This window comes from Parastagonospora nodorum (assembly GCF_000146915.1).
Source record: "Parastagonospora nodorum SN15 chromosome Unknown scaffold_4, whole genome shotgun sequence".
NCBI lineage: Eukaryota > Fungi > Ascomycota > Dothideomycetes > Pleosporales > Phaeosphaeriaceae > Parastagonospora > Parastagonospora nodorum.
Genome location: NW_001884552.1, coordinates 114,099 through 139,556, shown reverse-complemented (window position 1 = coordinate 139,556; position 25,458 = coordinate 114,099). Strand labels below are relative to the sequence as shown.

Below are 25,458 nucleotides of genomic sequence, written 5' to 3'. Positions count from 1 at the left end.
CCATCGAGGCTGTCAACCATGAGATCGCCGCTCTCCAGCAGCACCAGGACCCTGCCAGCGATGGTGCCGCGGCACTGAACAAGGGAATCGCCGAGGAGCTCGCTCGTCAGATCGATTCTGTCGGTGGCGACCCAGCTCTTGCCAATGAGGCGTCCACTTTCGCTCCTGGCGAGATTGGCGACGAGACTGGCGCAGGTAACACCTGTAACGTACTCGACGATGAGGCTGGCTGCATCAACAGCCAGAACCTCCGTGTTGACGACCTCTCCGCTGCCGAGATCGAGGCTGCCGTTGCTGGCGGTGCTGGTGGTGCTGCCGTTGATAATGCTGCCGCAGCTGGAAACGCCACCGCTGTTGCCCCTGAAGCCAAGGGAAAGGGAAAGGCCAAGGCCAACAAGGGCAAGAACGCAGTGGCTGCTGACGCTTCCGCGGATGCCCTTCAGCAGATCCAGGCCATTGCCTGTGCTGCTTAAGCGCGATGCATCTCGTGTCAAAGCCATAAAATTACCTGGAGTTGAAGAAAGATAGATGGTGCGTTTCTGTACGACAAAGTTTGACGATTATACCTTTTGTAGCGATGTAGTTTAGCACCCTGGCCCGAATGGCCTTTTGGTTGAATGAAAACATTTGGAACCAAACTCTTCGTCATAAACAGTGCTGTGTGTGATGCACGTTGCCTAGAATGAGTGTATTGTAGGGTGTCCCGAGAACAACTATGCTCACGAGCAAAATTGCTTAGTCGCGCCAGATCCCTCCCGCGGCTAGGCCAGCCTACAAGACTTTGGTCTGCAGCAACTACAGTAGAGCGCTTCCAAGCTTCGTTGTTCAGGGCTGCTTAAAAACTCGTCGGGCAAGTCGCGTAACATTTGAGAAGCATACATCAGTCGATCAACAACAACAGCAACAAAGCCATATTTGATGAAAGCGGTAGAATAACGCGGTAGCGACATCCTCCAACAAACGTTGATAAGCAGGTTCAAACAAGTCGCACGAGCATGATTGTCCCACGACGTTTACCGAAGCTGACATGCATAGCTTTCAAGGTTACTTCATGACGTGCATGTCGCGGCCCATTCGCACGGCACATGTTCCATTCCGCCGGTAAGATATCACCGTCTCTTACCAACACAACCATACTGTGTATAAAGACAGCCATGTGCCGTGCGCATTGATCCAGGCGCCATTTACCAAGCATTACAACAGCGCGCGCCTCCGCCACCCGCCTTATCTGCCCACCATAGCCTGAGGTCGCTCGAACCGAGACTCGGCAGTCTTACTCTAAACCCAACTCTACCTCTCCACATGCAAACCCACATCAAGCATAGCCACCTCCGCCCTCTTGCCCAGCGCAATGTTACATGGCTCAATGTTGGCGCGGCTTGGAGGTCCGCTTTCCTCATGCCACGTGTACGCAACGCTCGCTAGGCGATGTGTGTAGCTATCCCGCGAGTCTCCGCGCAAAACGTCTCTTTTACATGTGAAGCGGATGCGAGTCGGTCCTTATTGCCGATGAGCCAAGAAGTGGCTGGAGGGCTGGATTCTAGAACCCCGGCGGAGGTAACATTGGTTGTACAATATCCATGTCTCGCTCCGTCCCGCGTCATGGCGATCGCACGATGTATATAGTAGTGGGGTTGGACCTTCGCGGTTGCCCTTTTCGCGCGCTGTGTGAAGGGACAACGTTGTGAATGAACGATAGAATGGCCGACGCGATGCTGACACGGCTTTTTTGCTGCTTTGGGAGCAGGGTGCGTTTAAGTTCTGAGAAAGCTTCTCCACCACCACCGCTGCCAGCGGTACGACCGGATTCTTCAACTACAACTTCTTCGCCGCCGAACGAGAAATCGCCTTTCAAGGAGAATTTACTTGACGATAAATCGCCCCTGATAGAAACTCGACCAAACAGCAACACCCCCAAGATCAACACGGAGTTAAACAACAACACAACCATGCAATCGAGGCTCATTCTAACATCACCACATCCTCCATGCCCTCCCCCAGAACCAAAAACCGAACTCTCATCCTCGACCTCGGCGACGTCCTTTTCCACTACGCCGTCCGCGAAATCACTGCCGTCCCCCCCTCGACATTCAAAGCCATGATCAAATCCCCCGCCTGGGCTGATCTCGAATGCGGCCTTGTGACCGAAGACTACGCCGTCCAACGGATGAGCACAGACCTCTCCCTCTCCCTACCCACCATCCGCTCCGCACTATCTCAATGCCGAAGCCTACTACGCGTGGACCACGAGCTCTTTGCCCGCCTCGTCGCGCTGAAGAGAGAGCACGGGCTGTTGAACGTCGTGGCCATGACGAATATTTCCAAGGGCGATTTCGCGCGGCTCAAGGTGTTGTGTCCGCGGTGGGATGAGCTGTTTGATGGCGAGTTCACGTCGTTTGGGGCGGGCAAGATTAAGCCGGATTTGGGGTATTATCAGCACGTGATTGATAGTGTTGGGCTGGTTGATCCGACGGAGGCGGTGTTTGTTGATGATAAGCTCGTGAATGTGGATGCGGCGCGGTCGTTTGGGATACATGGTATTGTGTTTGAATCGCCGGATGGAGTTATTGAGCAGCTTCGTGGTCAGCTGATGGGTGATGGTTCAACTCTCGTGTTGGAGGCGGCTTGAGGAGAGGTTGTGATTGGCTATGATGCTCTGACATCAGATTGATCATTAGGGCGGTATCTTTCATGAGGGCTACTGACCGGCGGGCGTGTAAGATAGTATGACATTTTTTTTAATTTTGGAGCTACGGGCGGCGAACGATCCTCGCCCCAGGGCGAGGTATTTCTATGTTGCGCTGTTATAGCCAACTGGAGTGTTGGTTCGACAATGGGGCTGTACCTTTTGCTTGATGTCAGCAAAGCTTGGAAGCATATCACAAAAGGCTAGCATATCAGCATGAATACATCAAGGACAAGTTCAAACGTAACAAAAGCCATTTGCTCACATCATTCCCGCTCTTTTGCTTATTGAGGACCAAAGTTGGGCCTATCAATTGCGTGAAATTCTTCGAAGACCGAGCACACCGCATCGAAGCAGTTCGCATTACACCAGGGGATACCACTAATAGTACTTTGATATACTAGCATACTAGCGGGTATGCAGTCCTAGTTAGTTACCGCTGCAGCTGCAAGGATGAAGGTTGCTTGGTGGTATCTTCAAGTTCCACGCCGCACCTAAGGTGACAAATGTTGCCTGCTTCTCGCTTTATTACATGCGCGTATATGGTATGAAATAGTCGCGAGAGGCGCATTGTTAAGATGAACTTCTGATCGTCCCGAGATCGGTCCGAACCAGGTCGAATGTGTCGCTTGCTGTCGCCAAAAGCAGTAAATCGCGGGCGTAGTGACACCTCAATCAGGACATGATATGCAAGTAAGCCACGATCGCCTACCTTTCAGAAGTGACTTTCAGCTCGTAGGGCTAGATATACCTTGATTTTGGTGATCATACTCGTTCATCTTCGACCGGTGAAGCTTAGGGGCGAGATTGCAGACATAGCGCAAAGTATATCGGCCGCAAGACCGATGCATCCCAATAATGGTGAGTAGTAAACTTGACGCTACACAAATGAAAGTCATGCCCACACCTACTCATTAAGGATTGGTGAGATTGAATACCAATGTGCTGACCGGTGGATGTCAAGCGCGATGCTGCGGTGAAAGGCGAAAGTCAAGATTGAAGTAGCGCAAATGAGAACGAAGCCCACACACACTTTTGTACCGCCCAGTTAAGCGACATAGCTGTGCCACTTTGCTGTATAGATATCATAAATGAAGAGCAAATCCGCACTTATCAATGGTAGATGTCCAGTCAGTATTCTGCCAGTATGACATACGCGATGCTGTCGAAACTTTTCTGCTTCACCAGAAGCAAATCCCATACATATACCTTGAGCAAGAACAAATCTTCTAGGTCTTCAACATCTGATGATCCACCGCGATATGTGGAGTCACAATCTAGAACTGTCAGAGGTATCGAGCAACGCCGGCAACAGCATTCGTCTCCTAAGGATCGCGCACTCATCCTCGACCTCGGCGATGTTCTCTTCCATTACGACACGAGTAGTCTTGCGCTTCCTCGGTCCACTTTCTATTCAGTTATCTTGTCCCCTACCTGGAATGAGCTTGAGTGTGGTCGAATAAGCGAAGATGAAGCTCTTGCAGCTATTGGTAAAGAGCTTTCGCTTGACCCGGAAACCATCCACGGAGCGACTGTTCGCAAGCGCGACAGACGCTGCGAGTAGATCACGAGCTGTATGCCCAGCTGCTGGCACTCAAGGACGAGATGGAGGGCAACTTGAAAGTCTTCGCGATGACAAATATTGCCAAAGACGACTTCTTGCGACTCAAAGCGGTGCTACCGAGTTGGAACCTATTCGATGAAGAATTCACCTCTTGCGAAGTAGGCATGATCAAGCCCGAACTGGGCTACTACCAGTATGTGCTTCGAGAAGCCAATCTCGATGACCCATCGTCCGTCATATTTGTCGATGACAAGATTGCTAGTAAGTGCACATCTAGAGAGCAAGCTGAAGCATACACTAACGTCAACCTTCTCTTTGAAGACGTGGTTGCAGCTCGTTCTTTCGGCATCCACGGGATTGTGTATGATTCTGCGGAGATGCTGATGCGTCGATTGCGGAACCAGCTCTTCGATCCTATAGCACGAGCTTGCGAATTCATGAGGGCCAACGCAAGGAACCATGTCACGCAGGTTGAAGATGGTCCCATGTTCCGCGACGTGTTCTCGCAGTTCTTGATCCATACAGTGCTGCAAGATGCTAGCATCATTAGCCTATCACCTGGAGAGGCTTCAACCACTCAGATTGAGCAAGATCTTCAGCAAGCAAAGCAGAGAGCTAAGCAATGGAACTATTTTGCTGGGCCACCGGTGGGAACCACAGCAAAATTTCCGGCCGATGTAGACGACACTGCAATGGCTCTACTTGCCTTTTCGCCGCCCGCTAGCTCTGCGAACGCTGTGCTGGATACCTTTCTCGCAAATCGACATAGTCGCGATGGCCTCGTGCAGACATACTTCGACAAAAGTCGGCCCCGCGTTTGCGCAGTGGTGCTTGTCAATGTATGCCGTGTCTTCTACCATTATAACCGAGGTGAAGACATCCAGCATGAGCTGCAATACGTGCGCCATATCCTATCCAATCGAGCCTGTCTCGAAGGCACTGCAATGTACTTAGGGACGGAGCCATTTCTGTACTTCCTCTCGTGTCTTGTTCAGGATAATCTGAACATGCCTGAAGTGCAGTCGTTGCGTGAGCCACTAGCCTCTGCTCTTCGTGAGCGCGTCGGTCGTGGCGGGGATAGCTTCAGGATCGCCAGTCGGGCGCTTGCATGTCAAGCGATGGGCGTTTGGGTTGACCCTGATATTTCCGACCTTAAAGAGTTGCAACTCTGCGACGGTGGATGGGAGATTGGATGGGTTTGTCGTTATGGGCGCACCCAGAAGCGGATTGGAAGCCGGGCGCCGTGGTCTACTGCCGTTTGCTATTCAAAGTATTGGGAGCACGAGGCTTAAGCGGTTCGTGAAGCGGGTCTGAAGGAATGAACCGTCGATCTTGGCCGAATGTTGATCGTGTATTTAATGGCGTTGCCTTCACTCTCATAGGACACAGGAGGAATTCAAGCGGTGCTACTGAATCGCTGCTATGCTAGTCGCATTGTAAACATATTGGAAACAAGCCCAATTGTGTATTGTCCACAGCGACACATAAATTATTGAACATCACCGCAGCATAGTGGACACACCATGATGGTGGCAGTCGACCAATGGGCGTGCGGTTTAGGCCATGGCATTCTGTAATTCGATGCCGTGTCTATGCGGATTGGAGAGAGCTGAACCGTCGTCCGTTGTGGGTTCACAGCTTCAGGGACATGCCGGGTAACCGCGCTCCCCACTTGTGCAATGTGCAACCTCAGCAGGGGCCCACAGATGGCAAAGAATGCCAGGTGCAACCAATAGCAATTAATATCACCTGGCCGTGGAATCATGTGTCCAGAAGAGGCGAAGTGCATGGCTTCGGGAATACCCAGAATATTGATGTGTGACGAGGTGCAGCTGCAGGCCGACTTCTGGCCAAGCGCGGGATTTCCAACGTCGCACGTCAACACTAACGAACAGGGTCTCTTCCAAACGGCCTCGAATCGCTGATCGCTAGACACGGGAAAACGATTGACACGAACAAGAGACATGCGCTGTTCAGCTCAACAATTGGCGGTCTGGCCTCTGAATCAGTCGCAAGCGAGGCGGAGAAAGAGCGGTGCAGTAGTCGCAACAGGGTCCCGCAATGGAGCGCGGCGTCTGAAGAGACACGGGACGAATGACACGGTTCCGATGGAGGGAATATTCTGAATGGTGATGGCAGACAGGGACAATGCGGGCCTTTTCGGCTGCGCGTGAGCTTGTCGCTGCTCGTTCTCGACTGCAGAAGTGGATCATCCGGAGAGCGAAAAGCAACTGCAGTGCAGCGGAAGAAGTCCCCGCGAAGTGTCAGCGATGTCCGCATGAGGTTGGCCGCGGGAGCGGGCGAAAATTGTGGCCGTGACAAGTGGTCGTGCACACGCCATACCGCATGTGGTAGACGGTGGAGCCAACAGGGTCCTGTCAAACTCTGGCATCCATCTGGCTTCTGGTAGAGATATCGGCAGCAGGAGGAATAATGAAATTCGCACAAGTGTTTTTTGCGAAGGCGTCGAGACTCGGCAAGCCCTTGACGAGTCGATGGTAACTGTTGTGTCCGGCGCGTGTGCAAGGTGCAGAATACACACGCAGGGGTTCACCAGCCAGTCCATTTCGGGAAGGTGCACGGTCCATGACCGCCCGGTTCGGGCTTGGTGCAGTCAGCCAAAACGCGTTCGCGACGCGTCAGTTTCGCAGCGATCAAACGGGCGCCTGCTGCTGCTCAGGCTTCGCAGGCTTGTTTGGCACACAGCGGTGGAATGCTGCGGCGACATCTGCAAATACTGCAAGCATGCAAGCAGGAGACGTCAGCCTCGCGTGGAAGCCCACAAGCAACCATTGGGCAGGAGCGGTTGTTTATTTTGCTACGGGCGGCAGGTGCGCTGCGCTGGTGCGTCTCGGTTCTCCATCGACCAGAATCATCGATGCTCAGCACGCGGACTCTACTAGCGCCAAATTAGTGGAGAACGCCCACCGACAATCCTGCTGGCAGCCCCAACACCGCACCACGATCACTCTCACCTTCACGACCTCACGACAATTGCCCCCTCGAGCCGCGCTCGCCCGTCGCACTGCCATGCGCTGACGCAAAAGCCGCCAAACTTCTCGACGACCGTTTCCTTGCGTCCCTTTCGACTCCCCACTTCTTGTTACCCCCCGCGCACCCCATGGACGTGGAGTAAGGCGCCTGTTCGCTCCTGCCCGCGCTCCCGCACTCACCTCACTTTACGACCACCACCAGCCCACGTCGCCCACGCCCCTGCGACGCTTCCTCGCCACGCTCCACGCACGCTCAGGATTCTTCTTTCACGTGTGCACCTCGTCGCGCATTATCATCACGTCGCTGCCGCATTGCGCGCCGCCGCCTGCGCGTCTACCAGCTACGCGCCATCGCCTGAACGAGCTCTAACGACTTTCCCCTTGCTTCACGAACATCACGAGCACTACTGCGCTTCTTAGTCGCGCATTACTGTGTCGCAACCTCTAGCGACTCTTGCTTGGACGCCTTAACAAGGGCGCGTTGAGCCGGATCGACCGTGTAACGTGCTTGCAGGCCGCACAGTCGCGTTCGCAGGTGTACCAAACACCTGCCACCACCCGAGATCTGTCCAGCTGCCGCCCTGCATAATCTGGGGCCAACGCCGAACCAATTGCGCCTCGCCTCCACTCAACGCATCAAACGCTCGATCATTTGTCCTTTCTTGGACTCCTTGCAGAGGCTTGGAGATTGACGTCTTGGTTTATCTTGAACCAGGCGAACAAAGGCTAGAATATCAACGTGACGTGCGTCTAATAAGCAACCACAATATGGAGTCCGACCGCTCCCACATGTCCATCACCCTTCCCAGGAACTTTCAGTTCCACTACCGCGACGGACACATGCCTCAAACCCCAGAGCCAGAGCCCCAACCTGAGGAGTTGCAGCCGCCTCCGCCTCCGCGACAGACGCTCAAGGTCCGCCGGCGTCGAACTACCATGGTGCAGCACGATGACGTGGATTTCCCCATGGATCAGCGGCCAATTCCCACCATCGAGGCACCTGAGCTGCACTCAGAGTTCTCGTCGGATCTACCTCTCCCAGTGCCCATGCAGGATGATGCATATTTGTCACCTGGCGTCACCTACACCCGCATGCTGTCGCCGCCGAAGACTCCAGTGGCCCAGATGAGGACCATCGCAAGCTTTGACGGACCACAGCACTGGTCTGACATCGACCAATCAAGCCAGAGTGAGTCGTCAAGCAGACCCACGTCCTCTTCTGGCTTCTCCGACTCGTCCTTCTCGTCTCGCGGCAGCATTGAGTCGTTCATGTCGAGGGATGGCAGTTGCACAAGCCCCGAAGACGAGGTCACGGATCCAATGCTTGCCTTCTCACCTGAGGTCAAGTACGGGCAGCCGACGACCTCACCACTGCCAGCGTTCCAGTCCGCTCGTCCCGCTAAGAGCTTCAAGATGAGGGCAACCTTCACCGAGGACATGGACTGCCACCTCTGGATGACCTACATGAATTACTTGCAAGACCCCACAGTGACACCGTTCAAGGCGTTGCCAGGCACGACTCCACCAAACGGTGTTTGCCATCGCGTTGCGCGTATGGCACGCAAGACATGGAAAGGTCCGCGATTGACCCGCGCCGGTGTACGAGCCGGTGCCCAGTTCCGGTCTCGCTCTGGCACAGAAGACACCATCCGCCCCTTGAAGAGTGGCAGTAACACACCTGTGGCTCGGGCCAGCAAGTCCTTGCTCCGCTATCCAACGGAAAAGCAATGCCGAAAGCGGTTGCGCGATCTTGCAAAGCAGAAGCCGACGCTCTCTGCTCATTATCAGCGTCTCTTGCGTAGATCACCCTCCCCATTCCAGTCCTCGCCACCAAAAGAGACCTCAGAAGCCCCAAGTACAGCTCAGGCACCACCGCTGTCATCGCCCTTCTCGAAGGGAACCACCACATTCTCAACGCGCGACATGAACGTGTCCCTCGCGACAAGCACTGCCACATCAATGCAAACGGGCAACCCACTTTCGAAGTTGGCCACTGGAACCCCGCGTCCGGCACCGAGGACATGGTCGAACGTACGGTCTTCGGCTCACCAGAAGTCACAATCACTTCACATTGGACTTGGTCTTGGCCTAGGCAGCTCTATGCGTGGGTCGTCTTTCAAAGCCATGTCAGAGATGACCGACGTGAGCATGCACCAGTCCAACGCTCAGACCTGGCATCCAAACTCTTCCTCTGCCCAGCCACCTAGGCTCGGATCACCATTCCAGTTACACACGCCACGTCCTATCTCTAGAGTTTTCAAGCGTCGTGCTCTTAACAGCAGCTTCGAAGACAGGGCGCGCAACCGAGGCAACAGCTTCGTGGATGAGTTGTTTGGTGCTCCTGCTGAGTCAAGCCACCGCCGTGTAAGGAGTCGTGGCTTCAGTTTGGGTGACATGGCGGAGGGTGCCAGGCGACTTCCCATTGCTACCAACGCCCTTGAGAACAACCCGTTTGTGAATGCTGGTACGAGTGTGCCGAGCTCTTCCAAGTACTCACCTGCTCAAATGCAGGGTCAGGCTACCATTCGCCTTGGCTCGCCTTTCGGCAGCCGTCCAAGCAACACCTTTCCTCGTGCAACTACGCCCCTCAGCTTTGAGCCGCCTGTTTCATTCGAGCAGCGTCTTGCTGCCATGCCCAGTGATCAGGCATTCTTCCAGCGCTCATAGGCGACGACTTTTTCTTCTCCAACATCTGCGCATTAGCATTCAGTTCTGCATTTTCGGCGTTGATGTCGATATTTAATCGCGAACTCTGCGGTGGTAGCTCAGTTGCTTCGGGCATCTGCACACCACTGCCATCCAAAAAGTATCTCTTATATGTGCATATACTGCATCTACCTTCTTCACCTACCATCGACACCCCTCCGAGGTCGGCGGCGCATCTTACCCCATAGTCTATATTGGATGGCTTCGGAGAGGGTCGACTTGTCTGCTATTTTCTTGTTCCTTTTTTGGGTATGACGGGTCATGACGATATGGTTGCATATGCCCATAATGTCTCTCTTCGATTTACTTCAGTAATTTTGGCAAAGCACGGCGGACGAACCCTCTTTCTGCAGTGGCTGAGAGCACCCGGTGCTCTAGCGATCCGCAGCATATGGCTGGGTCCGATGGATGACCTTGCCTTTGGACCGATGGCCTTTCCGACCTTGCTTGTCTTTTTGTACATTTCGGCACTCGTTGGCACACGTTGCTCAACCATATTTTGCTTTCTCTTGAATGCCCGCATCGACGTGGCATGCTGCACTCTTTATAGGTGTCTTCACACCCCATCTCCTTATCATGACAGCATGACGAATATCACGATCGGTCGGCGGGCTTCGGGTGTCTATGGATTTTCGGATACGGGCTCTTCATGACGATTTCGACGACTTGCTCGAAGCGTGAACGACCAATCCCTAATCTCTTGTATTTTGGCGGAGTTTGCTCTGGATCAAACGGATCTGGCTGGATGGAAAGCATCAATGTCCGTCTCTATACTTGACAGATCAGCTAGTTCGAAGAAGAGGTCTAGGGTAAATTAGCTAGCTTTATGGAATGATCTTTTCGCTGAACTCGAGTGCAATGAAGGAGAAGTGAGAAGTGGTGAGTGCCAGGTAGATGTAATCAGCCCAGGTGTGCACGCACACACGCCCCCTCTCCGCAAACGGCCGTGCCGTTAAGTGTGTTTCGTAGCGTGTCGTGCCCAAGCGTCATCATGCCCAGCCGAGCCCGGTAATCCGTGGTTAAGCTGAATCGATAGCTCAAAAAAGCGTTGAAATGACGAAACAATCAGGAATGCGTGCCCATATACTTTGCCTTTCCCAAATGCACCTTTTGAACCCACCAACCATCTTGCCCTCGTCCCTCACCGGACAAGCAAATTCTTCATCTGCTGCCTCAGCAACATGCCGTCCGTAGAACTCCGCAGGCAAAAAAAAAATATTACCCCCGCCCGCTCACCGAACAGAACATGCGAGACTCCACATCGTCAGCCTACACACTTCGGTCCCCGGAGTACTAGCGCGTGTCCCGCAGCCACTCATCGCGCACTAACATCAGCAGCAGCGGGCCCGCGGGCGTGGGTGCGACGCGTATAGTGCTCGTCAGATGATGGCGCGCACGCGTGAGACGTGTCGGGCTGAGGTAATAATGCGCCACATTAGGCATAGTCAAGGGTAGCGCGTCAGGCAGAGGGGGGTGAAATGTTGCATTCGGGGTCTGGGCGGTGATGCATGCAGTGTGCTTTGTGTGAGAATTTGATTGAGACGTGTCGCGTGTTTAGTGGGGGTGTTGGGTTTGACCGGTGGGAATACGAAGCAGAAATGCTTGTGGGTAAGTACTGTGACTGCATGCGTGCTGAGAGGATTGTGTGGCGAGATGTTCCCGTGCCCATTGATTAATAGCGTTCACACCTGCTCAACATACTTCTGCTGGTGTGTTTCGCATGCCGATTCTTTTCGTGATCTGCAACGGCTCGCCAGAGTCTTGACGACACGCGTTGGAATATGTGGAAGTTTCTTTTGTCGCGTCTGGATTTCAAGGTTTGGTAACGAAAGACGGAGGGAGGGGGTTAGCGCCTTCTCGTATGCTTGCCTGACTGCTTTCTCCTTTTCTCTCAATAGCTTTTTCTTTCCATTTCCTGCCCGTCCACTTCCTCTTCTCGCGCCTTTTTCGCGTTTTTCTGCAGTCGATACGTAAGATCTGAGTTAAGTGCCCCCCGCTTGGTGTGGGTTTCGCCGATGGTACACTGGCCGAGGCACCGAGAACCAATTTGGGGCCCATGATAGTCGCCGTCCGGACTTTTTGGGAACTTCTCGAGCGGCTCTATGGTATCGTGGCGAGAACAGCTGTCCTCGACGATTTCCAAAGCTAGGTTGCTTTGCGGTACAATTGAGCCCAGGCCGACTGTGTTCGGCCTTGCCATGAACCTGTGCGTATGGCTCCAGCGCACAATGGGATTGCACCGCGACTATCAACAAGCGCATCAACTCAGCCCATCAGTTTAATGTTCTGGCCTGGGCGGTATACAACACCAGCCCAATTTTGCCTCGGTCGTAGGTCAGTCTTGTGAGCATTCCTATTGATTGGAGAGGTGGCATCGAGTAATGTTCGGCTTTTCCTTTCTGCCAACAACGATGGGCCAGCTATACCTATCGACAATTACGAAGAGCCGGCTTCATTATGATCACGCGCCATGAGTATGTAAAAGCTCTGAGCATGAGACATGCTTCAGTGTTACCCGCTGCCCGAGCTCTCCCATACCAGGTGCAAACAGAGAAGAAACGTCCATACGAGATTCCATCACTTGATAACATCTCCGTCCTAATTGTATTCAATTTCTTTATGTGTATATCTACTCATCGTGGGCTTCAGAAGAAGTCTGACTTTTTGTAAATTCGAAAGCTCTGTGTGGAGAAAGTTGTGGTCGAATTCGCACCTAGCTTCCTGGCTTAGTTTCTGCGCCCGGTATGGGAGGACCAGGCGACAGCGCGGTCAGGTGGGACGGGTATACGATGCTTGACACCTCCGGTTTTGCGCTGTATTTTCAAAAAGGCACAAAAGTCTCTTTTTCGCAGGTTTGTTCATAATCTCACATCACCACTAACAGTCGCACACTATGCTCTTAGATCAAGATGTTCTGTTCACGAGACAGGATCAGGAAATCATGTAAGCCGAAGATAAGCTCGAATCACCATATCGGCTTCTATCATTAACACGAATTTCATGCTAATAATCCATAGTATTGCCCGCAACCAACGCATGTCCCCGCTGCTCCATCTTCCCTCAGAAATGCGCAACCTGATCATGGACTACGCGTTATGCGAGCTCGGAGGCCTGCACTATCAATCCGACTTAGGCGGCATTGATCGCCTGTACCCCAACCTCGATCTCGTTACGAAAAGTATGTAACACTCACACGCATTTGAAGCCAACCAAGTCAAATAAGTCTGTCGTCAGCTTCACCATGAAACCAAAGGGCGAGTTCACGAGCTGAATACCCTTACCTTCACGCGTGTTGGTAGATTACATCCATGTCCTTTGCACCAAGTCAAGAAGTTTTTCGCCACCGTCAGCGAAAGACGTGCACGCTGTATCAATCTCAAAATCGCACTGGACCTCGAACAAGAACGCTGGGCATCAGCCTCACGCTGCTGCATAGCGCCAGCACCTGGCAACAGCCATCACTTCTACAACTGCGCTCGACTTACAGATTACCTTCGTGACATCGACATGGCTATGTTCGCGCGCCGGCACCCTTATGTCATGTTCAACGTGGCTGCCACTTTTGGATGTTTTCTTGGCCGGAACAGGGTTGCTTGTAACAGGGATGGGAGGTGGCGTATTGGGTGCATTCTGCGGGGGCAAACTTCGCGGCGGTGCAGCCGTAATAGTGGTTTGAGATATTCTTGCACATTTTATGAGCTGGTTCGAGGCTGGCGTAGAGCGTAAGGCAGAAAGTAAGAAGGTAAAATAGAGTTTAAGCATGCGCTGTTGTGTGAATCATTGGACTTCGTGGGACTCACGACAACGTTATCTTTTACAATCCTGAATCATGTCGAGTTCACGAGAAGGTGGCAAGTCACACTTGATGCCACCTATGTGGTTTCATTACTATACTGTCGACTATTAGCTTCTCTCTCTCTTTACTACTGTAAATACTGAGGCAGATGAATTATATCCAGTACACAGATTCGAGAATACTCTGCATCAAATGCCTCGTTGAAAGACCCCCTTTACCAACTCAACTCCGCCCGGTAGACCATCTGACATGTTTACATCCAGCATATCGATGGCATCCGCTAGGTAATGGTCCTTAAAAACGACATCGTTGAGAGTTTTGTAAGGTGGAAATGCGCGCAAGTTCCGAGGATACTCCTTCAGGCGGTCGGAAATGTCCGTGTTTGCGTACCAGATATCCACAGCTCTGTGAATTAAATATTGTTGCGCGTTGAGAGAGGCGGTCACTCGAGCAACGACTCCTCGGTCGTTGCGGAAATGAATCGCAAACTCAATCATTCGTTGAAAGAAGTCTGGCTCATGGGGATCGAGCCACGAGTGTCGTAGCTCGACGGAGGTGTATGGTTGTTGCTTGCAGAAGTCCAGTAGTGAAGTGCCATGGCTCGGCTCACAGAAGTTGTGATCATCGTATTCTTGTTCGTGATGTATCGTAACAGAGGATATCTGGTTCAGAACGCTCTTCGGACAGGCAGTGGCAAATTCGATGAAATCGGGAATGCCCTTCAAGAAGACTATTGCGTTGATGCTCGTAGAGACGCACTTTGTCTCGACATTGAGTTGGCGACATACGAATTTCAGCTGATTGAGCTCGCTTGTCGCGATTCCCAACGGCTGAGAACCGAGCTCATGGGTTGAATGGAGACTTCCTTCGTATAGCCATTCATTTTGGAGCTGTCGTCGTAGCTTTCGATCGCATACAGCCGGTAGTGGAGCTTGCCGCACTCTTGCGTAGACCTACAAGCAAGACCTTCGGGTGAGAAGAGCGCCTGCCGATAGATCAGGTCTCTCAACTCTGCTGGCAGACGGAGAAAGTGGCAGGTGCCATCGGCAGGAGCGATGCTTGTATCCTCCATGGTTTTGTGGCAGCCGATGGCTCTCATGGAGACAATCGTGCGCACAGAAACTCGAGGTTATTTGGACTGTGTGGAGTTAAGAGTCAGTTCAAGTAAAGTGAGAATAGCAATAAGTTGCACGCTAAGTCACTAGTGCGTTTGGACGCTCAGGCGCTCGAGCACAGAAGTGAAAGAGAAGGCATGTCGCGCATACGCAGCCTCGGGGCCAACAAAGAGCTCAGCTCAATTCAGCTTTCACACTGCCATCTCAATAGCTTTTGGGTACTCTCGGTCTCGTTGCAAAATTACGATTTCAATGCCCATCCAGCAACTGGTGACGTCACTGTGACATTGTCAAGCGTGAAACCTCCGAACACAACACACATGCAACATCACGCGGCCTCCCTAGTTTTTTCACATGGTATTCATAAGGAGCTTGAACATCCACTCACGAAAACCTTGATAATCACGATAATGATGCGTACCATATAGACCGTGTGTAAACGTTGGCGCAGTGTCATTAGTCAATTAGGCAGACACGGATGTCACCATACAGCAAGTGAGTCCAATTTACATGTTGGAGAGGGCTCTGAATCACTGCGTACGCGATACTGGAAGCTCAAGTAAAATTCACCTTGAATAAGGAGAAGGCGCGTGCGTTACAAGTAGCTCACGGCACATCCCACAAGCAACTACACGTACCTCACCGACAACTCCACATTTATATCTCAAGAACTAACCACAGTTCAAGATCAAAGCTCAACCATGGGGTTACCCTCGCCACTGGCTTTCGTTGCCAGCAGAGCTTCGAAATAAGATATACGGAGCTGGTCTTATCCGAGGCAGAAAGGACTCGAATATGGTCAGGGACGCGGTGAACGCTGCAAAGGCTGTGCTCTTACTCACCACAAGTGGACAGTAAGGATGTGGTTCCTGGTCAGATCGAAGCAGACTCAGCCGCACTTGCGTCGACAGTACCTAGAACTCATGGTCATCGCATCATTGCAAACCAGCTACAATATGTTTGCCGCCAACTACGTTTCGAAACAAAAGGTCTTGAGGTGCTTTACAACTCCGTCACTTTCACGAGTCCACGCGCTGCGATGTTCAGGCTCTTTGTGGACAGTCTGCACCTCCAGCTCGAACCCCAGAACTACGCTCACGACTTTGTACTGAGAGTAGCCGAGGATCAGAAATGGCCAGCGAACATTTTCAGAGAGTTGTCTAGCTTCTTCCTAGCTTACCCGCGGTGCATGCTGAAAATCTATCACCCGAACTTAGCATCGACCAAGCCCTCATCTCTACTGTTCACGGCGCTTCTTGTCAAGTACGGCTCACGCAACGATATGACATTCTTGCCAAAGATCACCAACGACTTGGTATTCCAACAAAGCATCCTAAATGCTTTACCAGAACAAGTCAAGAACGAGTTTATTACGCCGATGCCGAAGAATATCGTCATCTTTCCGCATTCGACACATTGGATGAGGCCGCATTCCGCCATTCGTGCAACAATCACGGGGTCATTCGTAGAATCCTACTGACTAAGACGGATGGCGGTCTCGATGAGCTCGTGGAGATAGCCAAGGATCTTTACTCACATGGATTCTGAGCGGGGAATTGGAAGGGAAGGGTGGAGAATGCCACGCATGTGAGTACCGAAAGGAAAGATTGGAGCAGATTGGTGTGCAAGTTCGCATTAGTGCGAAAGCTACGTTGATGTCCGACATGCGGAATGGGATACATTGGGCTGTCAATGGGCGGAAACTGCGCGGATCAGATGCGACTTTCGAACTGGGTTTACGGAGATGCGTTCGGACAATCGCTCACCGATCGATAGACACACGTTCTCCAGCTGCAGGATCTCTTGATGCCAAATGCAAATTATCATCATGAGCATAGCTTATCAATTGCAGCTGTTCTAGTGCCAATACATAGTACTTCAAGGTCTTCATACCACCACACTCCGGCCATGTGCACATCAGAAACTACCACATGAAGGTGTTTCCCGACAGGCAGAAACCCCTCACCCAGTAAGCAACAAGCCACTGATGCACACATTCTTCCAGATCCTCGCTACCATCCCACCATTGGCCAACGGGAGCACATCCGAGGCGTGACTGTTCCCATTTCCCGGTTTGTTAGGTATGCAACACTGATGTCGCTCTCCTCAACTGTGGCCCGTCCCGTGCATGCAGCATGCAAGATATATTGGTGGACCTCGGCTGAACATCATTGGACCGGGTGAAGTCGTGCATTCAGCATGGCTTACCATGGCTTCGAGAACATGCAGTCAGATGTTGAAGGTCTAACTGTCTGCCTTTTGGAGTCGATAAAAGATGGGTCGGCTGATGGTAAGTGCGGTAGGATACGAGGTCTGGACAGAGAGTGGAGCACAATTGGTATGTTGGTGAGACAGAAAATGACACTAATGGAAGGCTAGTAGCTGAACGGGTTGTGTGTGCGACCTCACAGATCCTACGAAGGACCATTTGTAGGATGTGGAGTCGATACTCAGAAGGATGGAGAGGGTACATAAGACGTTTGTCAATACGCAGTTTTTCCAACCCATCACCATCCGCTTCACTCAAAACCAACCACTCAACGACATTGCCCAGTATGATGTTCTCCGTTGTTACTCTTCTCCTTGCTTCAATCACGCTCGCTACCCCAATCGAGCTCTCAACCCGTGCTACCTCACAGTGCAGCCAATACCAATCCCAATCCTCGGGTGCGTACACCCTCTACACCAACGGTTGGGGCTGGTCTTCAGGTACCGGATCCCAATGCTCGCAAATCGATAGCTTGAGCGGTAGCACTCTTGCTTGGTCCACAACATGGTCGTGGTCTGGCACCGTGAATCAGGTCAAGAGTTATACGAATGTCGAGACGGGTTTCACCAAGAAACAGATCAGCACCTACACGAGTATGCCAACAACGTGGAAGTGGAGTTACACTGGCACTGATTTGAGGGTAAATGGTACGTAACTCACTCAATTTACCTTCGTAGAGTAGGCTGATGTAGTTGCAATTCTTTAGTGGCGTACGACACTTTTCTCGGCTCGTCTGCCAACGGCGGCAACCTCTTTGAAGTCATGGTCTGGCTCGGAGTGTTTGGCGGCGTTTCGCCCTTGTCTGCGAATGGATATCCTTTCACGCCTGTTGCCACTGTGACCATTGGCGGAACGATTTTCGACCTCGCATATGGCCTCAATGGCTCTGTCAAAGTTTACAGCTTTGTGGCGCGCGGAGGTGCTGCGACGAACTTCAGTGCGGACTTGGTATGTTGTGAGATGAGCATCGTAAGCATAGAGACGCTGACGATTGATGCAGAACTTGTTCTTTAAGTACTTGCTGGCGAATTATGCTAGCAATGGGTTCACAAACAGCTTGTATCTGCAGACTGTGCAAGCAGGTACTGAGGTGTTTACGGGAAGCAGCGCAAAGCTGACCACGACCGCATATTCTATTGCCATAAATTAGAATTCGTTTCATCGCATCATTGATAGTAAGGGTAGCATATATAGTATATACCTATGGTACGCAAAACATTCAGTACACAAGGCGTGGTTACTTCCTTGAAACGCTCTCATCATCATCAATTTAGCTGTGTGCCATACGAGTGCGGAGAAGTTGTTGCTACTTATCACGCGTCTAACTTCAACAAGCTAATAAGCCTACCTACCCAAAGTATTCGATCGCGAGTCCTCCCTCTCACCAATATCGTCTGCGCCAAGGCAACTGATCGCGATGAATTTACTCGATCTTCTGGCGAAATTCGCAACTTAATCTACGAGTACGTCCTTACGGAAGACAAGGGCGTTAGCTACTACGCAGATGAGATGGACATCGGCTGGCTGTGTTTACACGACAAGCCCACCGTAAAAACGTGCGAGGTGGAGAAAGAGCGGGAAATGCCCCATAAGGGCAACAATACAAAACAGATACAACAGCTGGAGTCGAAGCGCCCGTCACGCATTGGAGTCACGCAGCGAGAAATCCAGTGTGAAGGCAAGCACGTTAGCATCTCGCGAGGACGACACATAATTGCCAACCAGCTCCAGTTCGCCTGCTGGCAGCTCTCAGACGAAACACGTGGGCTGGGTCTGCGATGCAACACCATCCGGTTTCGTGGACATCAACTAGCATCGCCCGGTGAGGAATGTGCAAGTTTCATCCGAATGTTGCCCTCTACAGAGGTGCCACACATTCGCGTACTAGTCTTGGAAAGTCTCGTGCCCAAAAAGAAACTACAGACCCTTCTCGACTTCTGCTTTGATCATCCGACCGTCAAAGTCCATGTCAAAGTTCCGTCACTGCCCTTCAAAAACCTGCTCAGCTTTGTTCTCATGTACGAATACATCATGGGAAAGAGCTCGCCATACCTCGATTCAATCAGTACAGATATTTCCATACAAAGACATCGCGAAGTACTTCAAGAAGTTTGTGCACTCAAAGGCTATACGCGGTTCTCCAACTGTCCCAGCAACTTTATGGTCTACCTGAGAGAAGAGATTCTGGATCCAGTGGGAACGCGACATGCAGTCAATAATGATGCCAAACTGTCCTCCCTACTTTCAGGTACGCCGGGAGGACTAGGTAAAGTTTGCGAAAGACATAATCGACAACGGATTTTGAGCGTGGTGAGCATGGACGGGTCATGAGATTGATAGTCTCGTAACGTGCCACCAAGAAAGGGCCGCTGGAATTCATGTAGCCATGGAAGAAGCAATTGGAAGTCTGGAAAGCTTTTTGTCGGTTTTTGTGATGTGTATGCGCCCTGTCCAAAGCTATCTACAAAAGGGAAAACATGTCCAACGCGTCTCTTCCGTCCACAGTGTGATCTATGCAGCAGGGCTAGCGACAGAAGTAGTGAGCGTGCCGCTCTCGATGTACGTTCCAGAGAAAAACCAATCTTCAGCACCCGTGCCATCGTTGCCCTGGCGAGGAAGACGAAGAACACCAAGATGCCAGTCGGCACCATTGCTAGATGTGCTTGTAGAGAAAGGTCCAGCAGTCTTGACGAGCGAAGAGTTGCCGGTGGAATGCCAGAATGTAACTTGGTTCGACCCAAAGTTGATCTCATAAGCAACGTTGTGCCACTCGTCTGCCTTCAGCTCGACCTTCCACTTGCTCTGGCCGCCCACCATCCACTGCAGGTTGGTGTTCGAAGTACCCGACTCGCCATTGACCCATCCGTACTTTAGCTCTGTGAAGTGGCTCTCGAAGAAGCAGATTTGGTGCTCGTTCGTCGCACTGGGGACGTTGGTGGTGCTTCTCTTGATAGAGAAGTGGTAGAACACGGTGCCCTGGTTGATGGCAGCTTTCGTTTGAGGGATGAGCTCAGTGCGCCACATGTCCTTGTACAGTGTTAGCCAGCCCAACAGATCACGACCTCTATCATGCTTACCGAATTCCACTTGGCTGTGCTGTCGATGGTGATCTTAGCACCTTGCTTCGACCCAGTGTCGCCAGGGTTTTTGTAAGATGGGCTCAGATTGACGTATTTTGAGGTGGCACCTAAGAACGACAGTGAGTAGATGTGCCAAGGTGGCCAAATACGAAGAAGCCTCACCTGAACCATGAATGTAGTATTGGTAGTTGCCGACCTGGTTTGCCCACGACCACTTGTCGAGGTCCGCAGAAGAGCCCATCTCATTGAATCGGCCATCCCAAAGAATAGTGCCTAAACATTGTTAGCTCACCGCGATTGAGCGTGGGCTATGTAAGCGAAAGTATACCCGCAGACACAGCGCTCACCAGCGCATTGACAATGGCAAGTTTTCCAAACATGGTGATCGCGGAACAGTACACAGAAGTTAATGGAATGAAACACAGAATGACAATCTTCACATTTGAGCGGTGCGCCAGCCTATATAAAGTGCCAGATGAACCCAACTCACAGCTGGAAATAGAGACGAAATGCGGATCCCTTGTATATCGCCCTGCAACCAATCTAGGACACAAGACGCCAGCCTGGGCAATTCTAGGAACACACCGTGTACTTAGTTTTCGTGGGCTGCGTGACCTACATCTTTAATCAATCTATATGTTGGCGCCTTAGAGCCGCCGGCATTTGATGACAAGGGTAGATCTAGTGACGGCGCAACGGTCCGAATGACATTGTGCGGAGCCGACGCTGTGGCAAACCCGGTATTGATGCGATGGCGGTGATGCGATTAATCAATCAGTGCTCGAACGGGATGGAATTTCAGATGCTGTTTGATGGTCGATGAAGGTGGTGTGGAGGCGATTGCTTTTGTGGTAATTAAGCTACATTAAGCCGAGGCAGACCCCACAATATCCTCTGTTGGGTCTAGCCTTGAAAGGCTTGGTGAACGAGGTCACAACTGGGCAGCACAGAGTATGCAACAGGACACCATTGCAACTTGATTATCGTTGTTACAGCGAGAAGCATACCTACTTCTGTGAATCATGCACGCTACTAGCACGATGCTCGCGGCAACGAAGGGCGGTGTTTCGCAAGACCTCCAGTCACGAAGGCGACGCGAGGACAAACACGGCAAAAAGCACGTTAAAGGGCAAAACGGGCTACCACGCGCTATACTCAATTGGTTCAACATTCGCATACAGGAAGACCGCTTTTAAACTGATCGCTTCCATCCTCCCTCGGCCTCGAAAAGGGCGCCGACACTCTTGCCAACTGCGAGCAGACGTCTGTCATGATAGCGCGGCGCTACAAGAGAAACGCCGATCGGCATGCCATTCTCGCCCTTGAACCCAGGCACGTTCAGCACTGGTGTGTGCAAGGCCTGTACGACAGTCAGCAGTAGTCTTTGCGAACAGCGTGTGCTTAAACTCACAGTCCAGATCAAGCAGAACGCTGCACTTCCCGTCTTCTCGATCCCCAGCGGCGCTTCGTCTGGTACACTTGGCGTTAAAACTGCGTCATATTTACCGAGGATCTTGTCAACCACTGGTCTCGCGGCAGCAATGTTATCAAACGCATCCAACTGCTCTTTTCGTGAAATTTGGTCGCTGTTCTCGACATGTCCTACGAGCTGCTCGGAGATCTTGTCTTTGGCCACGGTGTATTCAGGCAAAAATGCTGTACGGCCATCGGAGTTGAGTACAGAGCGGTGCCATGCTGGCAGATCGTCCAAATGTGATGGGAATGAGATCTCTTCCACTTCAGCGCCCTGAGCTCGGAGCAGGGATACGGCCTTGTCAAGCGCAGCGGTTGTTCCGGATCCAACTTGAGGCCAGACCATCGTTTTGAGAAGCGCAAACTTTGCGCCCTTGACAGCGAAGTTGGTAGGAGCGGGCTCATCGTCTTGGAGCGCGAACGCATCAGCCAGCAGCTCAAGATCAGCGACACCGCGAGCATAAAGTCCCAGAGTATCAAAGATGAGTGAATAGATCTTCTGTCCTTCGCGAGTGATTGAGTTCCAGGTAGGCTTCAGAGCATATATGCCGTTGTAGGAGCCGGGTCGAATGGTACTGCCGCCCGTCTGTGTTCCTAAGCCGATGGGTGCCTGGCAATCACCAACCGCAGCTCCAGAGCCAGACGAAGAACCTCCTGGCGTTCTTTTTGAGTCATGAGGATTGCGTGTCTTTGGCCCTGTAGTTGTCGCCGCAAATTCGGTTGTGGTAGTCTTGCCCACAATGAGCGCGCCAGCCTTGCGAAGAATTGCAATTGATCCAGCATCTACCCTAGGTGCGTCACCGGCATATATGGGTGAGTTGAACTGTGTGGGCATATCTATCTTGACAATTGAGTGAATGATCATGAAGCCATCTCTCATTTACACGTACCTTTTGTATAAATAACATCCTTGACAGCAATGGCGACACCATGGAGAGGGCCGCGCTCAGCTGATGGGATGGCATCCAGCGCCTTTGCCTGCTCTAACAAATACTCGGATTTGAAGTATGCCCATGCTTGGACAGCATCATCTCGCGCTTCGATGCGCTTCAGAAGCGAGTTGGCGTAATCCAAAACTGTGATCTCGCCGACCTTGATTTTCGCTGAGATCTCGGTTGCTGTCAGTCTGTAGAGTTCTGAGGCCATGTTGTCTACCAACAACTACTCTCCAGTAGCTCGGAATTTTGTCGGATGGCCTGATCTAGTACAGTTGTACAAGCGCTTCTGGTGCAGTATTCACTTTCTGTCGCTATGACTTGGGTAGTGATTGCAGTTGCAATTTGCTGTGGTCGCAATGTACAAGTCGAAAGGGTACAAGAAGTATTCCGAACACGTCTTCCAGAAGAGCAGATCTCCATGACTGTTCTTGCCTTCGGCACAAAGTCCGCCGCAGATAGGCCGCTAGGCCACAGGGCCCGGGGTGCGAGAGCACTAAAAGATCGGATCTGACACGCCGCCGGAAGCGCCTTATCGGGCAAAACGAGACAGGAAATCGACTCTTTGTAGAGCGGCCCGAATTGCTACCTAATTTACAGAGGCTTTTGCAACACAATTTCTCGTCACCAAGAACCATTGCTTACTGCGTTTTATCTGTCCCTATTCGATACAACATTGAAGCCGAATTGAACTGCACTAAGGTTCTCTAGACTATAAATTCATCACAAAGCTAACATCTCAGTCTGTCCTCAAACAGTAACTTTAAGTGACTTTTCGCCCATTTCCAGCTTCTCGGAATCTGTCATTGGAGGGGTGCCAGGAGCATAAATGATCTCGCCCTCTCTCTCCCCATCGAAGAATCCTTCACGACCATCATCTGCTAACCATTCAAAGCTCGATGGTGTGTTCTCCCGACCTCGAGGCAGGATCTGGGGCTTGAAGTAGAGAGTCATCAGGTAGTACAGGATGGCCGAAGTAAAAAATGTCAGAAGCCATCCCATCATGTACATATACTTCGCGGCATTGCTGATAATATTCGGTTGGTACTGGCCGATCAGACCTGGAATACCCATAGTTGTTCCAAGTAGCCATGCCAATGCTCCGTACCAGTTCACACCACCTTTGAACCAGTACAGTCCGGTTTTCTCGCCGATGTAGCAGGATGGAACATGTACATTGCCCTTTCGTGCAACATAGTCGACAATAATCACTGCACACAATGGGGCCATGAAAATCGAGTAGGAGCCGAGAAAACTACAGCAATGTTAACGTGCTGCTCAAATCCAAATAATGCAGGGAACTTGCCTGAGGAAAGCCGAAGCATTGGCCATGAGCTGCCAGGGCTGAACGATCACGCCAAGAAGAGCGCAAAGGACTTGTCCACGGCGAATAGTGAGCCATTTTGGAAATAGACCGGTCATATCAGCGCCAAAAGGAATAGAGTTAGATCCGAAGTTTGTAGCAAACACGCCGAAGAAAAATGCTAGGGCGGCAAAGAAAATACCAGCGCGTGCACCAGCACTGAAATAGTGGTCAAGAATAGCGTCGAACAAATCCCAGATGTTCCAATACGCTGTGCCCCATCTCGCCTGAATGGAAGTCGTTGATGCCATACCAAGGAAGAATACGAGGACGGATGCAACAAAGACGCTTACTCCCTGAATCGGACCAGCATCGCGAGGCTTCTTACAGTATCTAGCAAGATCAGGCTGATTCACTAACATGGGGGATAGTGATCCGAAGATGGTGTTGACGCCAGCCATAATTCGCCAGCCCAAGGGTGTTGAGACAGTCTTCGAGGCAAGATTCATAGCATTGAGCCCGCCTCCATTTGCCATACACCAACCAAAAACGGCGAAGGCCGCCACGGGCATTGTGAAGCCTTTTACGGTATAAATATAGTGGCTGTGCCGAGGATGAATAAACATCTTCGCAGTCAGCAGATGCTCATTTGTTCATCCGGCAAGCATTATCACTTACGAACGGGAACTCAAGAAGCCACGCCATGAAAAACGTCAAAAGCTGCTTTGAGTTTACGTTTGCCCTGACAGGAAGTGTGTTCCCAAAGTTCTTCCAGCTGTTGCCGAAGATGCAGCGAAGCATCACTGAGAGCAAATTGCCAGCGTAGAAAGTCTGAATACCATACCAGATTATACAGACGATAGCTCGGATAAATACGAAGAAGTAAGATCCATACATGCCCATGACTGAACGTGCAAGGACCGGGCTGTAGAATGTTAGCAAGAACACAGTCCCCGTGGAACGAGCATCTTACAATCCGATATGATATTTAACGCCAGGTCGGGCCATGAGAACGACCACAATGGCCGCAAGGAATGACCCAATACACGCAGAAACGAAGGATTGTTGCCATGTCTATACCATGTCAGAAGCATGTTCTCCGTTCTGCGCCTTCGGACCAAACTTACCAGGCCAATGGTTACCAACGAGGCACCTGTGTTCCAGCCAACCAGAGAAAATTTGTTGGAAAACCAGTAGAGTGGGAGGTTATACCTTGGTACTTCGTTAACAATTTGTGAGATAGATCTTGCCAGTTGTCTTACCATGTCCAAGTTCGATGTTCCTCTGGTGTGGGCTCGAGATCTTTATTAGACCATTTGGTGTCCCCGATTGTGGCATGACCTTCATTGCCTTGCGGAGCTTTGACAAAATTGAGGAATGCATCTTTTGATTGGAAAGGTGCTGTCATCCTGTGCCTTGACGCCATGTCGAATTTGCCCATGTTTGTCCAATGGCAACGATAATTTGCTGACAGTTATGGTTCATGTCCATTTTATCGGAATAGACAGATCCTTGATATGTATTTTGATCGCTCATAT

At 51.5% G+C, this 25,458-nt stretch overlaps 14 protein-coding genes across 14 annotated transcripts; 8 read left to right on the top strand and 6 right to left on the bottom strand.

Annotated features, from left to right (window-relative positions):
* Positions 1 to 18: 18 nt before the first annotated feature.
* On the top strand, positions 19 to 473 carry SNOG_02623 (hypothetical protein; the record flags this gene model as incomplete). The annotated part of the gene is made up of 2 exons (XM_001793170.1): positions 19 to 63; positions 84 to 473. 2 exons carry the CDS (start codon positions 19 to 21, stop codon positions 471 to 473), a joined length of 435 nt encoding a protein of 144 aa, XP_001793222.1.
* A 1,514-nt stretch (positions 474 to 1,987) lies between these two features.
* SNOG_02622 (hypothetical protein) lies at positions 1,988 to 2,629 on the top strand (the record flags this gene model as incomplete). Its single annotated transcript, XM_001793169.1, has 1 exon — positions 1,988 to 2,629. The coding sequence occupies one exon, from the start codon at positions 1,988 to 1,990 to the stop codon at positions 2,627 to 2,629; it is 642 nt and encodes a 213-aa protein (XP_001793221.1).
* A 1,430-nt stretch (positions 2,630 to 4,059) lies between these two features.
* Positions 4,060 to 5,699, top strand: SNOG_02621 (hypothetical protein). Its single transcript, XM_001793168.1, has 2 exons — positions 4,060 to 4,511; positions 4,572 to 5,699. The coding sequence occupies exons 1-2, from the start codon at positions 4,292 to 4,294 to the stop codon at positions 5,540 to 5,542; spliced, it is 1,191 nt and encodes a 396-aa protein (XP_001793220.1). The 5' UTR covers positions 4,060 to 4,291; the 3' UTR covers positions 5,543 to 5,699.
* Positions 5,700 to 6,995: 1,296 nt separating this feature from the next.
* SNOG_02620 (hypothetical protein) lies at positions 6,996 to 7,386 on the top strand (the record flags this gene model as incomplete). Its single annotated transcript, XM_001793167.1, has 2 exons — positions 6,996 to 7,094; positions 7,165 to 7,386. 2 exons carry the CDS (start codon positions 6,996 to 6,998, stop codon positions 7,384 to 7,386), a joined length of 321 nt encoding a protein of 106 aa, XP_001793219.1.
* A 625-nt stretch (positions 7,387 to 8,011) lies between these two features.
* On the top strand, positions 8,012 to 9,910 carry SNOG_02619 (hypothetical protein; the record flags this gene model as incomplete). Its single annotated transcript, XM_001793166.1, has 3 exons — positions 8,012 to 9,041; positions 9,065 to 9,274; positions 9,336 to 9,910. The coding sequence occupies 3 exons, from the start codon at positions 8,012 to 8,014 to the stop codon at positions 9,908 to 9,910; spliced, it is 1,815 nt and encodes a 604-aa protein (XP_001793218.1).
* A 633-nt stretch (positions 9,911 to 10,543) lies between these two features.
* Positions 10,544 to 10,939, bottom strand: SNOG_02618 (hypothetical protein; the record flags this gene model as incomplete). Its single annotated transcript, XM_001793165.1, has 2 exons — positions 10,544 to 10,717; positions 10,871 to 10,939. The coding sequence occupies 2 exons, from the start codon at positions 10,937 to 10,939 to the stop codon at positions 10,544 to 10,546; spliced, it is 243 nt and encodes an 80-aa protein (XP_001793217.1).
* Positions 10,940 to 12,842: 1,903 nt separating this feature from the next.
* Positions 12,843 to 13,385, top strand: SNOG_02617 (hypothetical protein; the record flags this gene model as incomplete). The annotated part of the gene is made up of 3 exons (XM_001793164.1): positions 12,843 to 12,892; positions 12,967 to 13,127; positions 13,249 to 13,385. 3 exons carry the CDS (start codon positions 12,843 to 12,845, stop codon positions 13,383 to 13,385), a joined length of 348 nt encoding a protein of 115 aa, XP_001793216.1.
* A 548-nt stretch (positions 13,386 to 13,933) lies between these two features.
* SNOG_02616 (hypothetical protein) lies at positions 13,934 to 14,817 on the bottom strand (the record flags this gene model as incomplete). Its single annotated transcript, XM_001793163.1, has 2 exons — positions 13,934 to 14,606; positions 14,663 to 14,817. The coding sequence occupies 2 exons, from the start codon at positions 14,815 to 14,817 to the stop codon at positions 13,934 to 13,936; spliced, it is 828 nt and encodes a 275-aa protein (XP_001793215.1).
* An 838-nt stretch (positions 14,818 to 15,655) lies between these two features.
* Positions 15,656 to 16,340, top strand: SNOG_02615 (hypothetical protein; the record flags this gene model as incomplete). Its single annotated transcript, XM_001793162.1, has 2 exons — positions 15,656 to 15,714; positions 15,908 to 16,340. 2 exons carry the CDS (start codon positions 15,656 to 15,658, stop codon positions 16,338 to 16,340), a joined length of 492 nt encoding a protein of 163 aa, XP_001793214.1.
* Positions 16,341 to 17,059: 719 nt separating this feature from the next.
* Positions 17,060 to 19,460, top strand: SNOG_02614 (hypothetical protein; the record flags this gene model as incomplete). The annotated part of the gene is made up of 7 exons (XM_001793161.1): positions 17,060 to 17,150; positions 17,182 to 17,198; positions 17,295 to 17,413; positions 17,505 to 17,776; positions 17,836 to 18,077; positions 18,130 to 18,143; positions 18,488 to 19,460. The coding sequence occupies 7 exons, from the start codon at positions 17,060 to 17,062 to the stop codon at positions 19,458 to 19,460; spliced, it is 1,728 nt and encodes a 575-aa protein (XP_001793213.1).
* A 70-nt stretch (positions 19,461 to 19,530) lies between these two features.
* SNOG_02613 (hypothetical protein) lies at positions 19,531 to 20,450 on the bottom strand (the record flags this gene model as incomplete). The annotated part of the gene is made up of 3 exons (XM_001793160.1): positions 19,531 to 20,156; positions 20,207 to 20,316; positions 20,372 to 20,450. The coding sequence occupies 3 exons, from the start codon at positions 20,448 to 20,450 to the stop codon at positions 19,641 to 19,643; spliced, it is 705 nt and encodes a 234-aa protein (XP_001793212.1). The 3' UTR covers positions 19,531 to 19,640.
* Positions 20,451 to 21,401: 951 nt separating this feature from the next.
* SNOG_02612 (hypothetical protein) lies at positions 21,402 to 22,828 on the bottom strand (the record flags this gene model as incomplete). The annotated part of the gene is made up of 3 exons (XM_001793159.1): positions 21,402 to 21,569; positions 21,621 to 22,519; positions 22,573 to 22,828. The coding sequence occupies 3 exons, from the start codon at positions 22,826 to 22,828 to the stop codon at positions 21,402 to 21,404; spliced, it is 1,323 nt and encodes a 440-aa protein (XP_001793211.1).
* A 539-nt stretch (positions 22,829 to 23,367) lies between these two features.
* SNOG_02611 (hypothetical protein) lies at positions 23,368 to 24,492 on the bottom strand (the record flags this gene model as incomplete). The annotated part of the gene is made up of 2 exons (XM_001793158.1): positions 23,368 to 23,872; positions 23,924 to 24,492. 2 exons carry the CDS (start codon positions 24,490 to 24,492, stop codon positions 23,368 to 23,370), a joined length of 1,074 nt encoding a protein of 357 aa, XP_001793210.1.
* Positions 24,493 to 24,565: 73 nt separating this feature from the next.
* SNOG_02610 (hypothetical protein) lies at positions 24,566 to 25,361 on the bottom strand (the record flags this gene model as incomplete). Its single annotated transcript, XM_001793157.1, has 4 exons — positions 24,566 to 24,845; positions 24,894 to 24,994; positions 25,048 to 25,132; positions 25,183 to 25,361. 4 exons carry the CDS (start codon positions 25,359 to 25,361, stop codon positions 24,566 to 24,568), a joined length of 645 nt encoding a protein of 214 aa, XP_001793209.1.
* Positions 25,362 to 25,458: the final 97 nt, after the last annotated feature.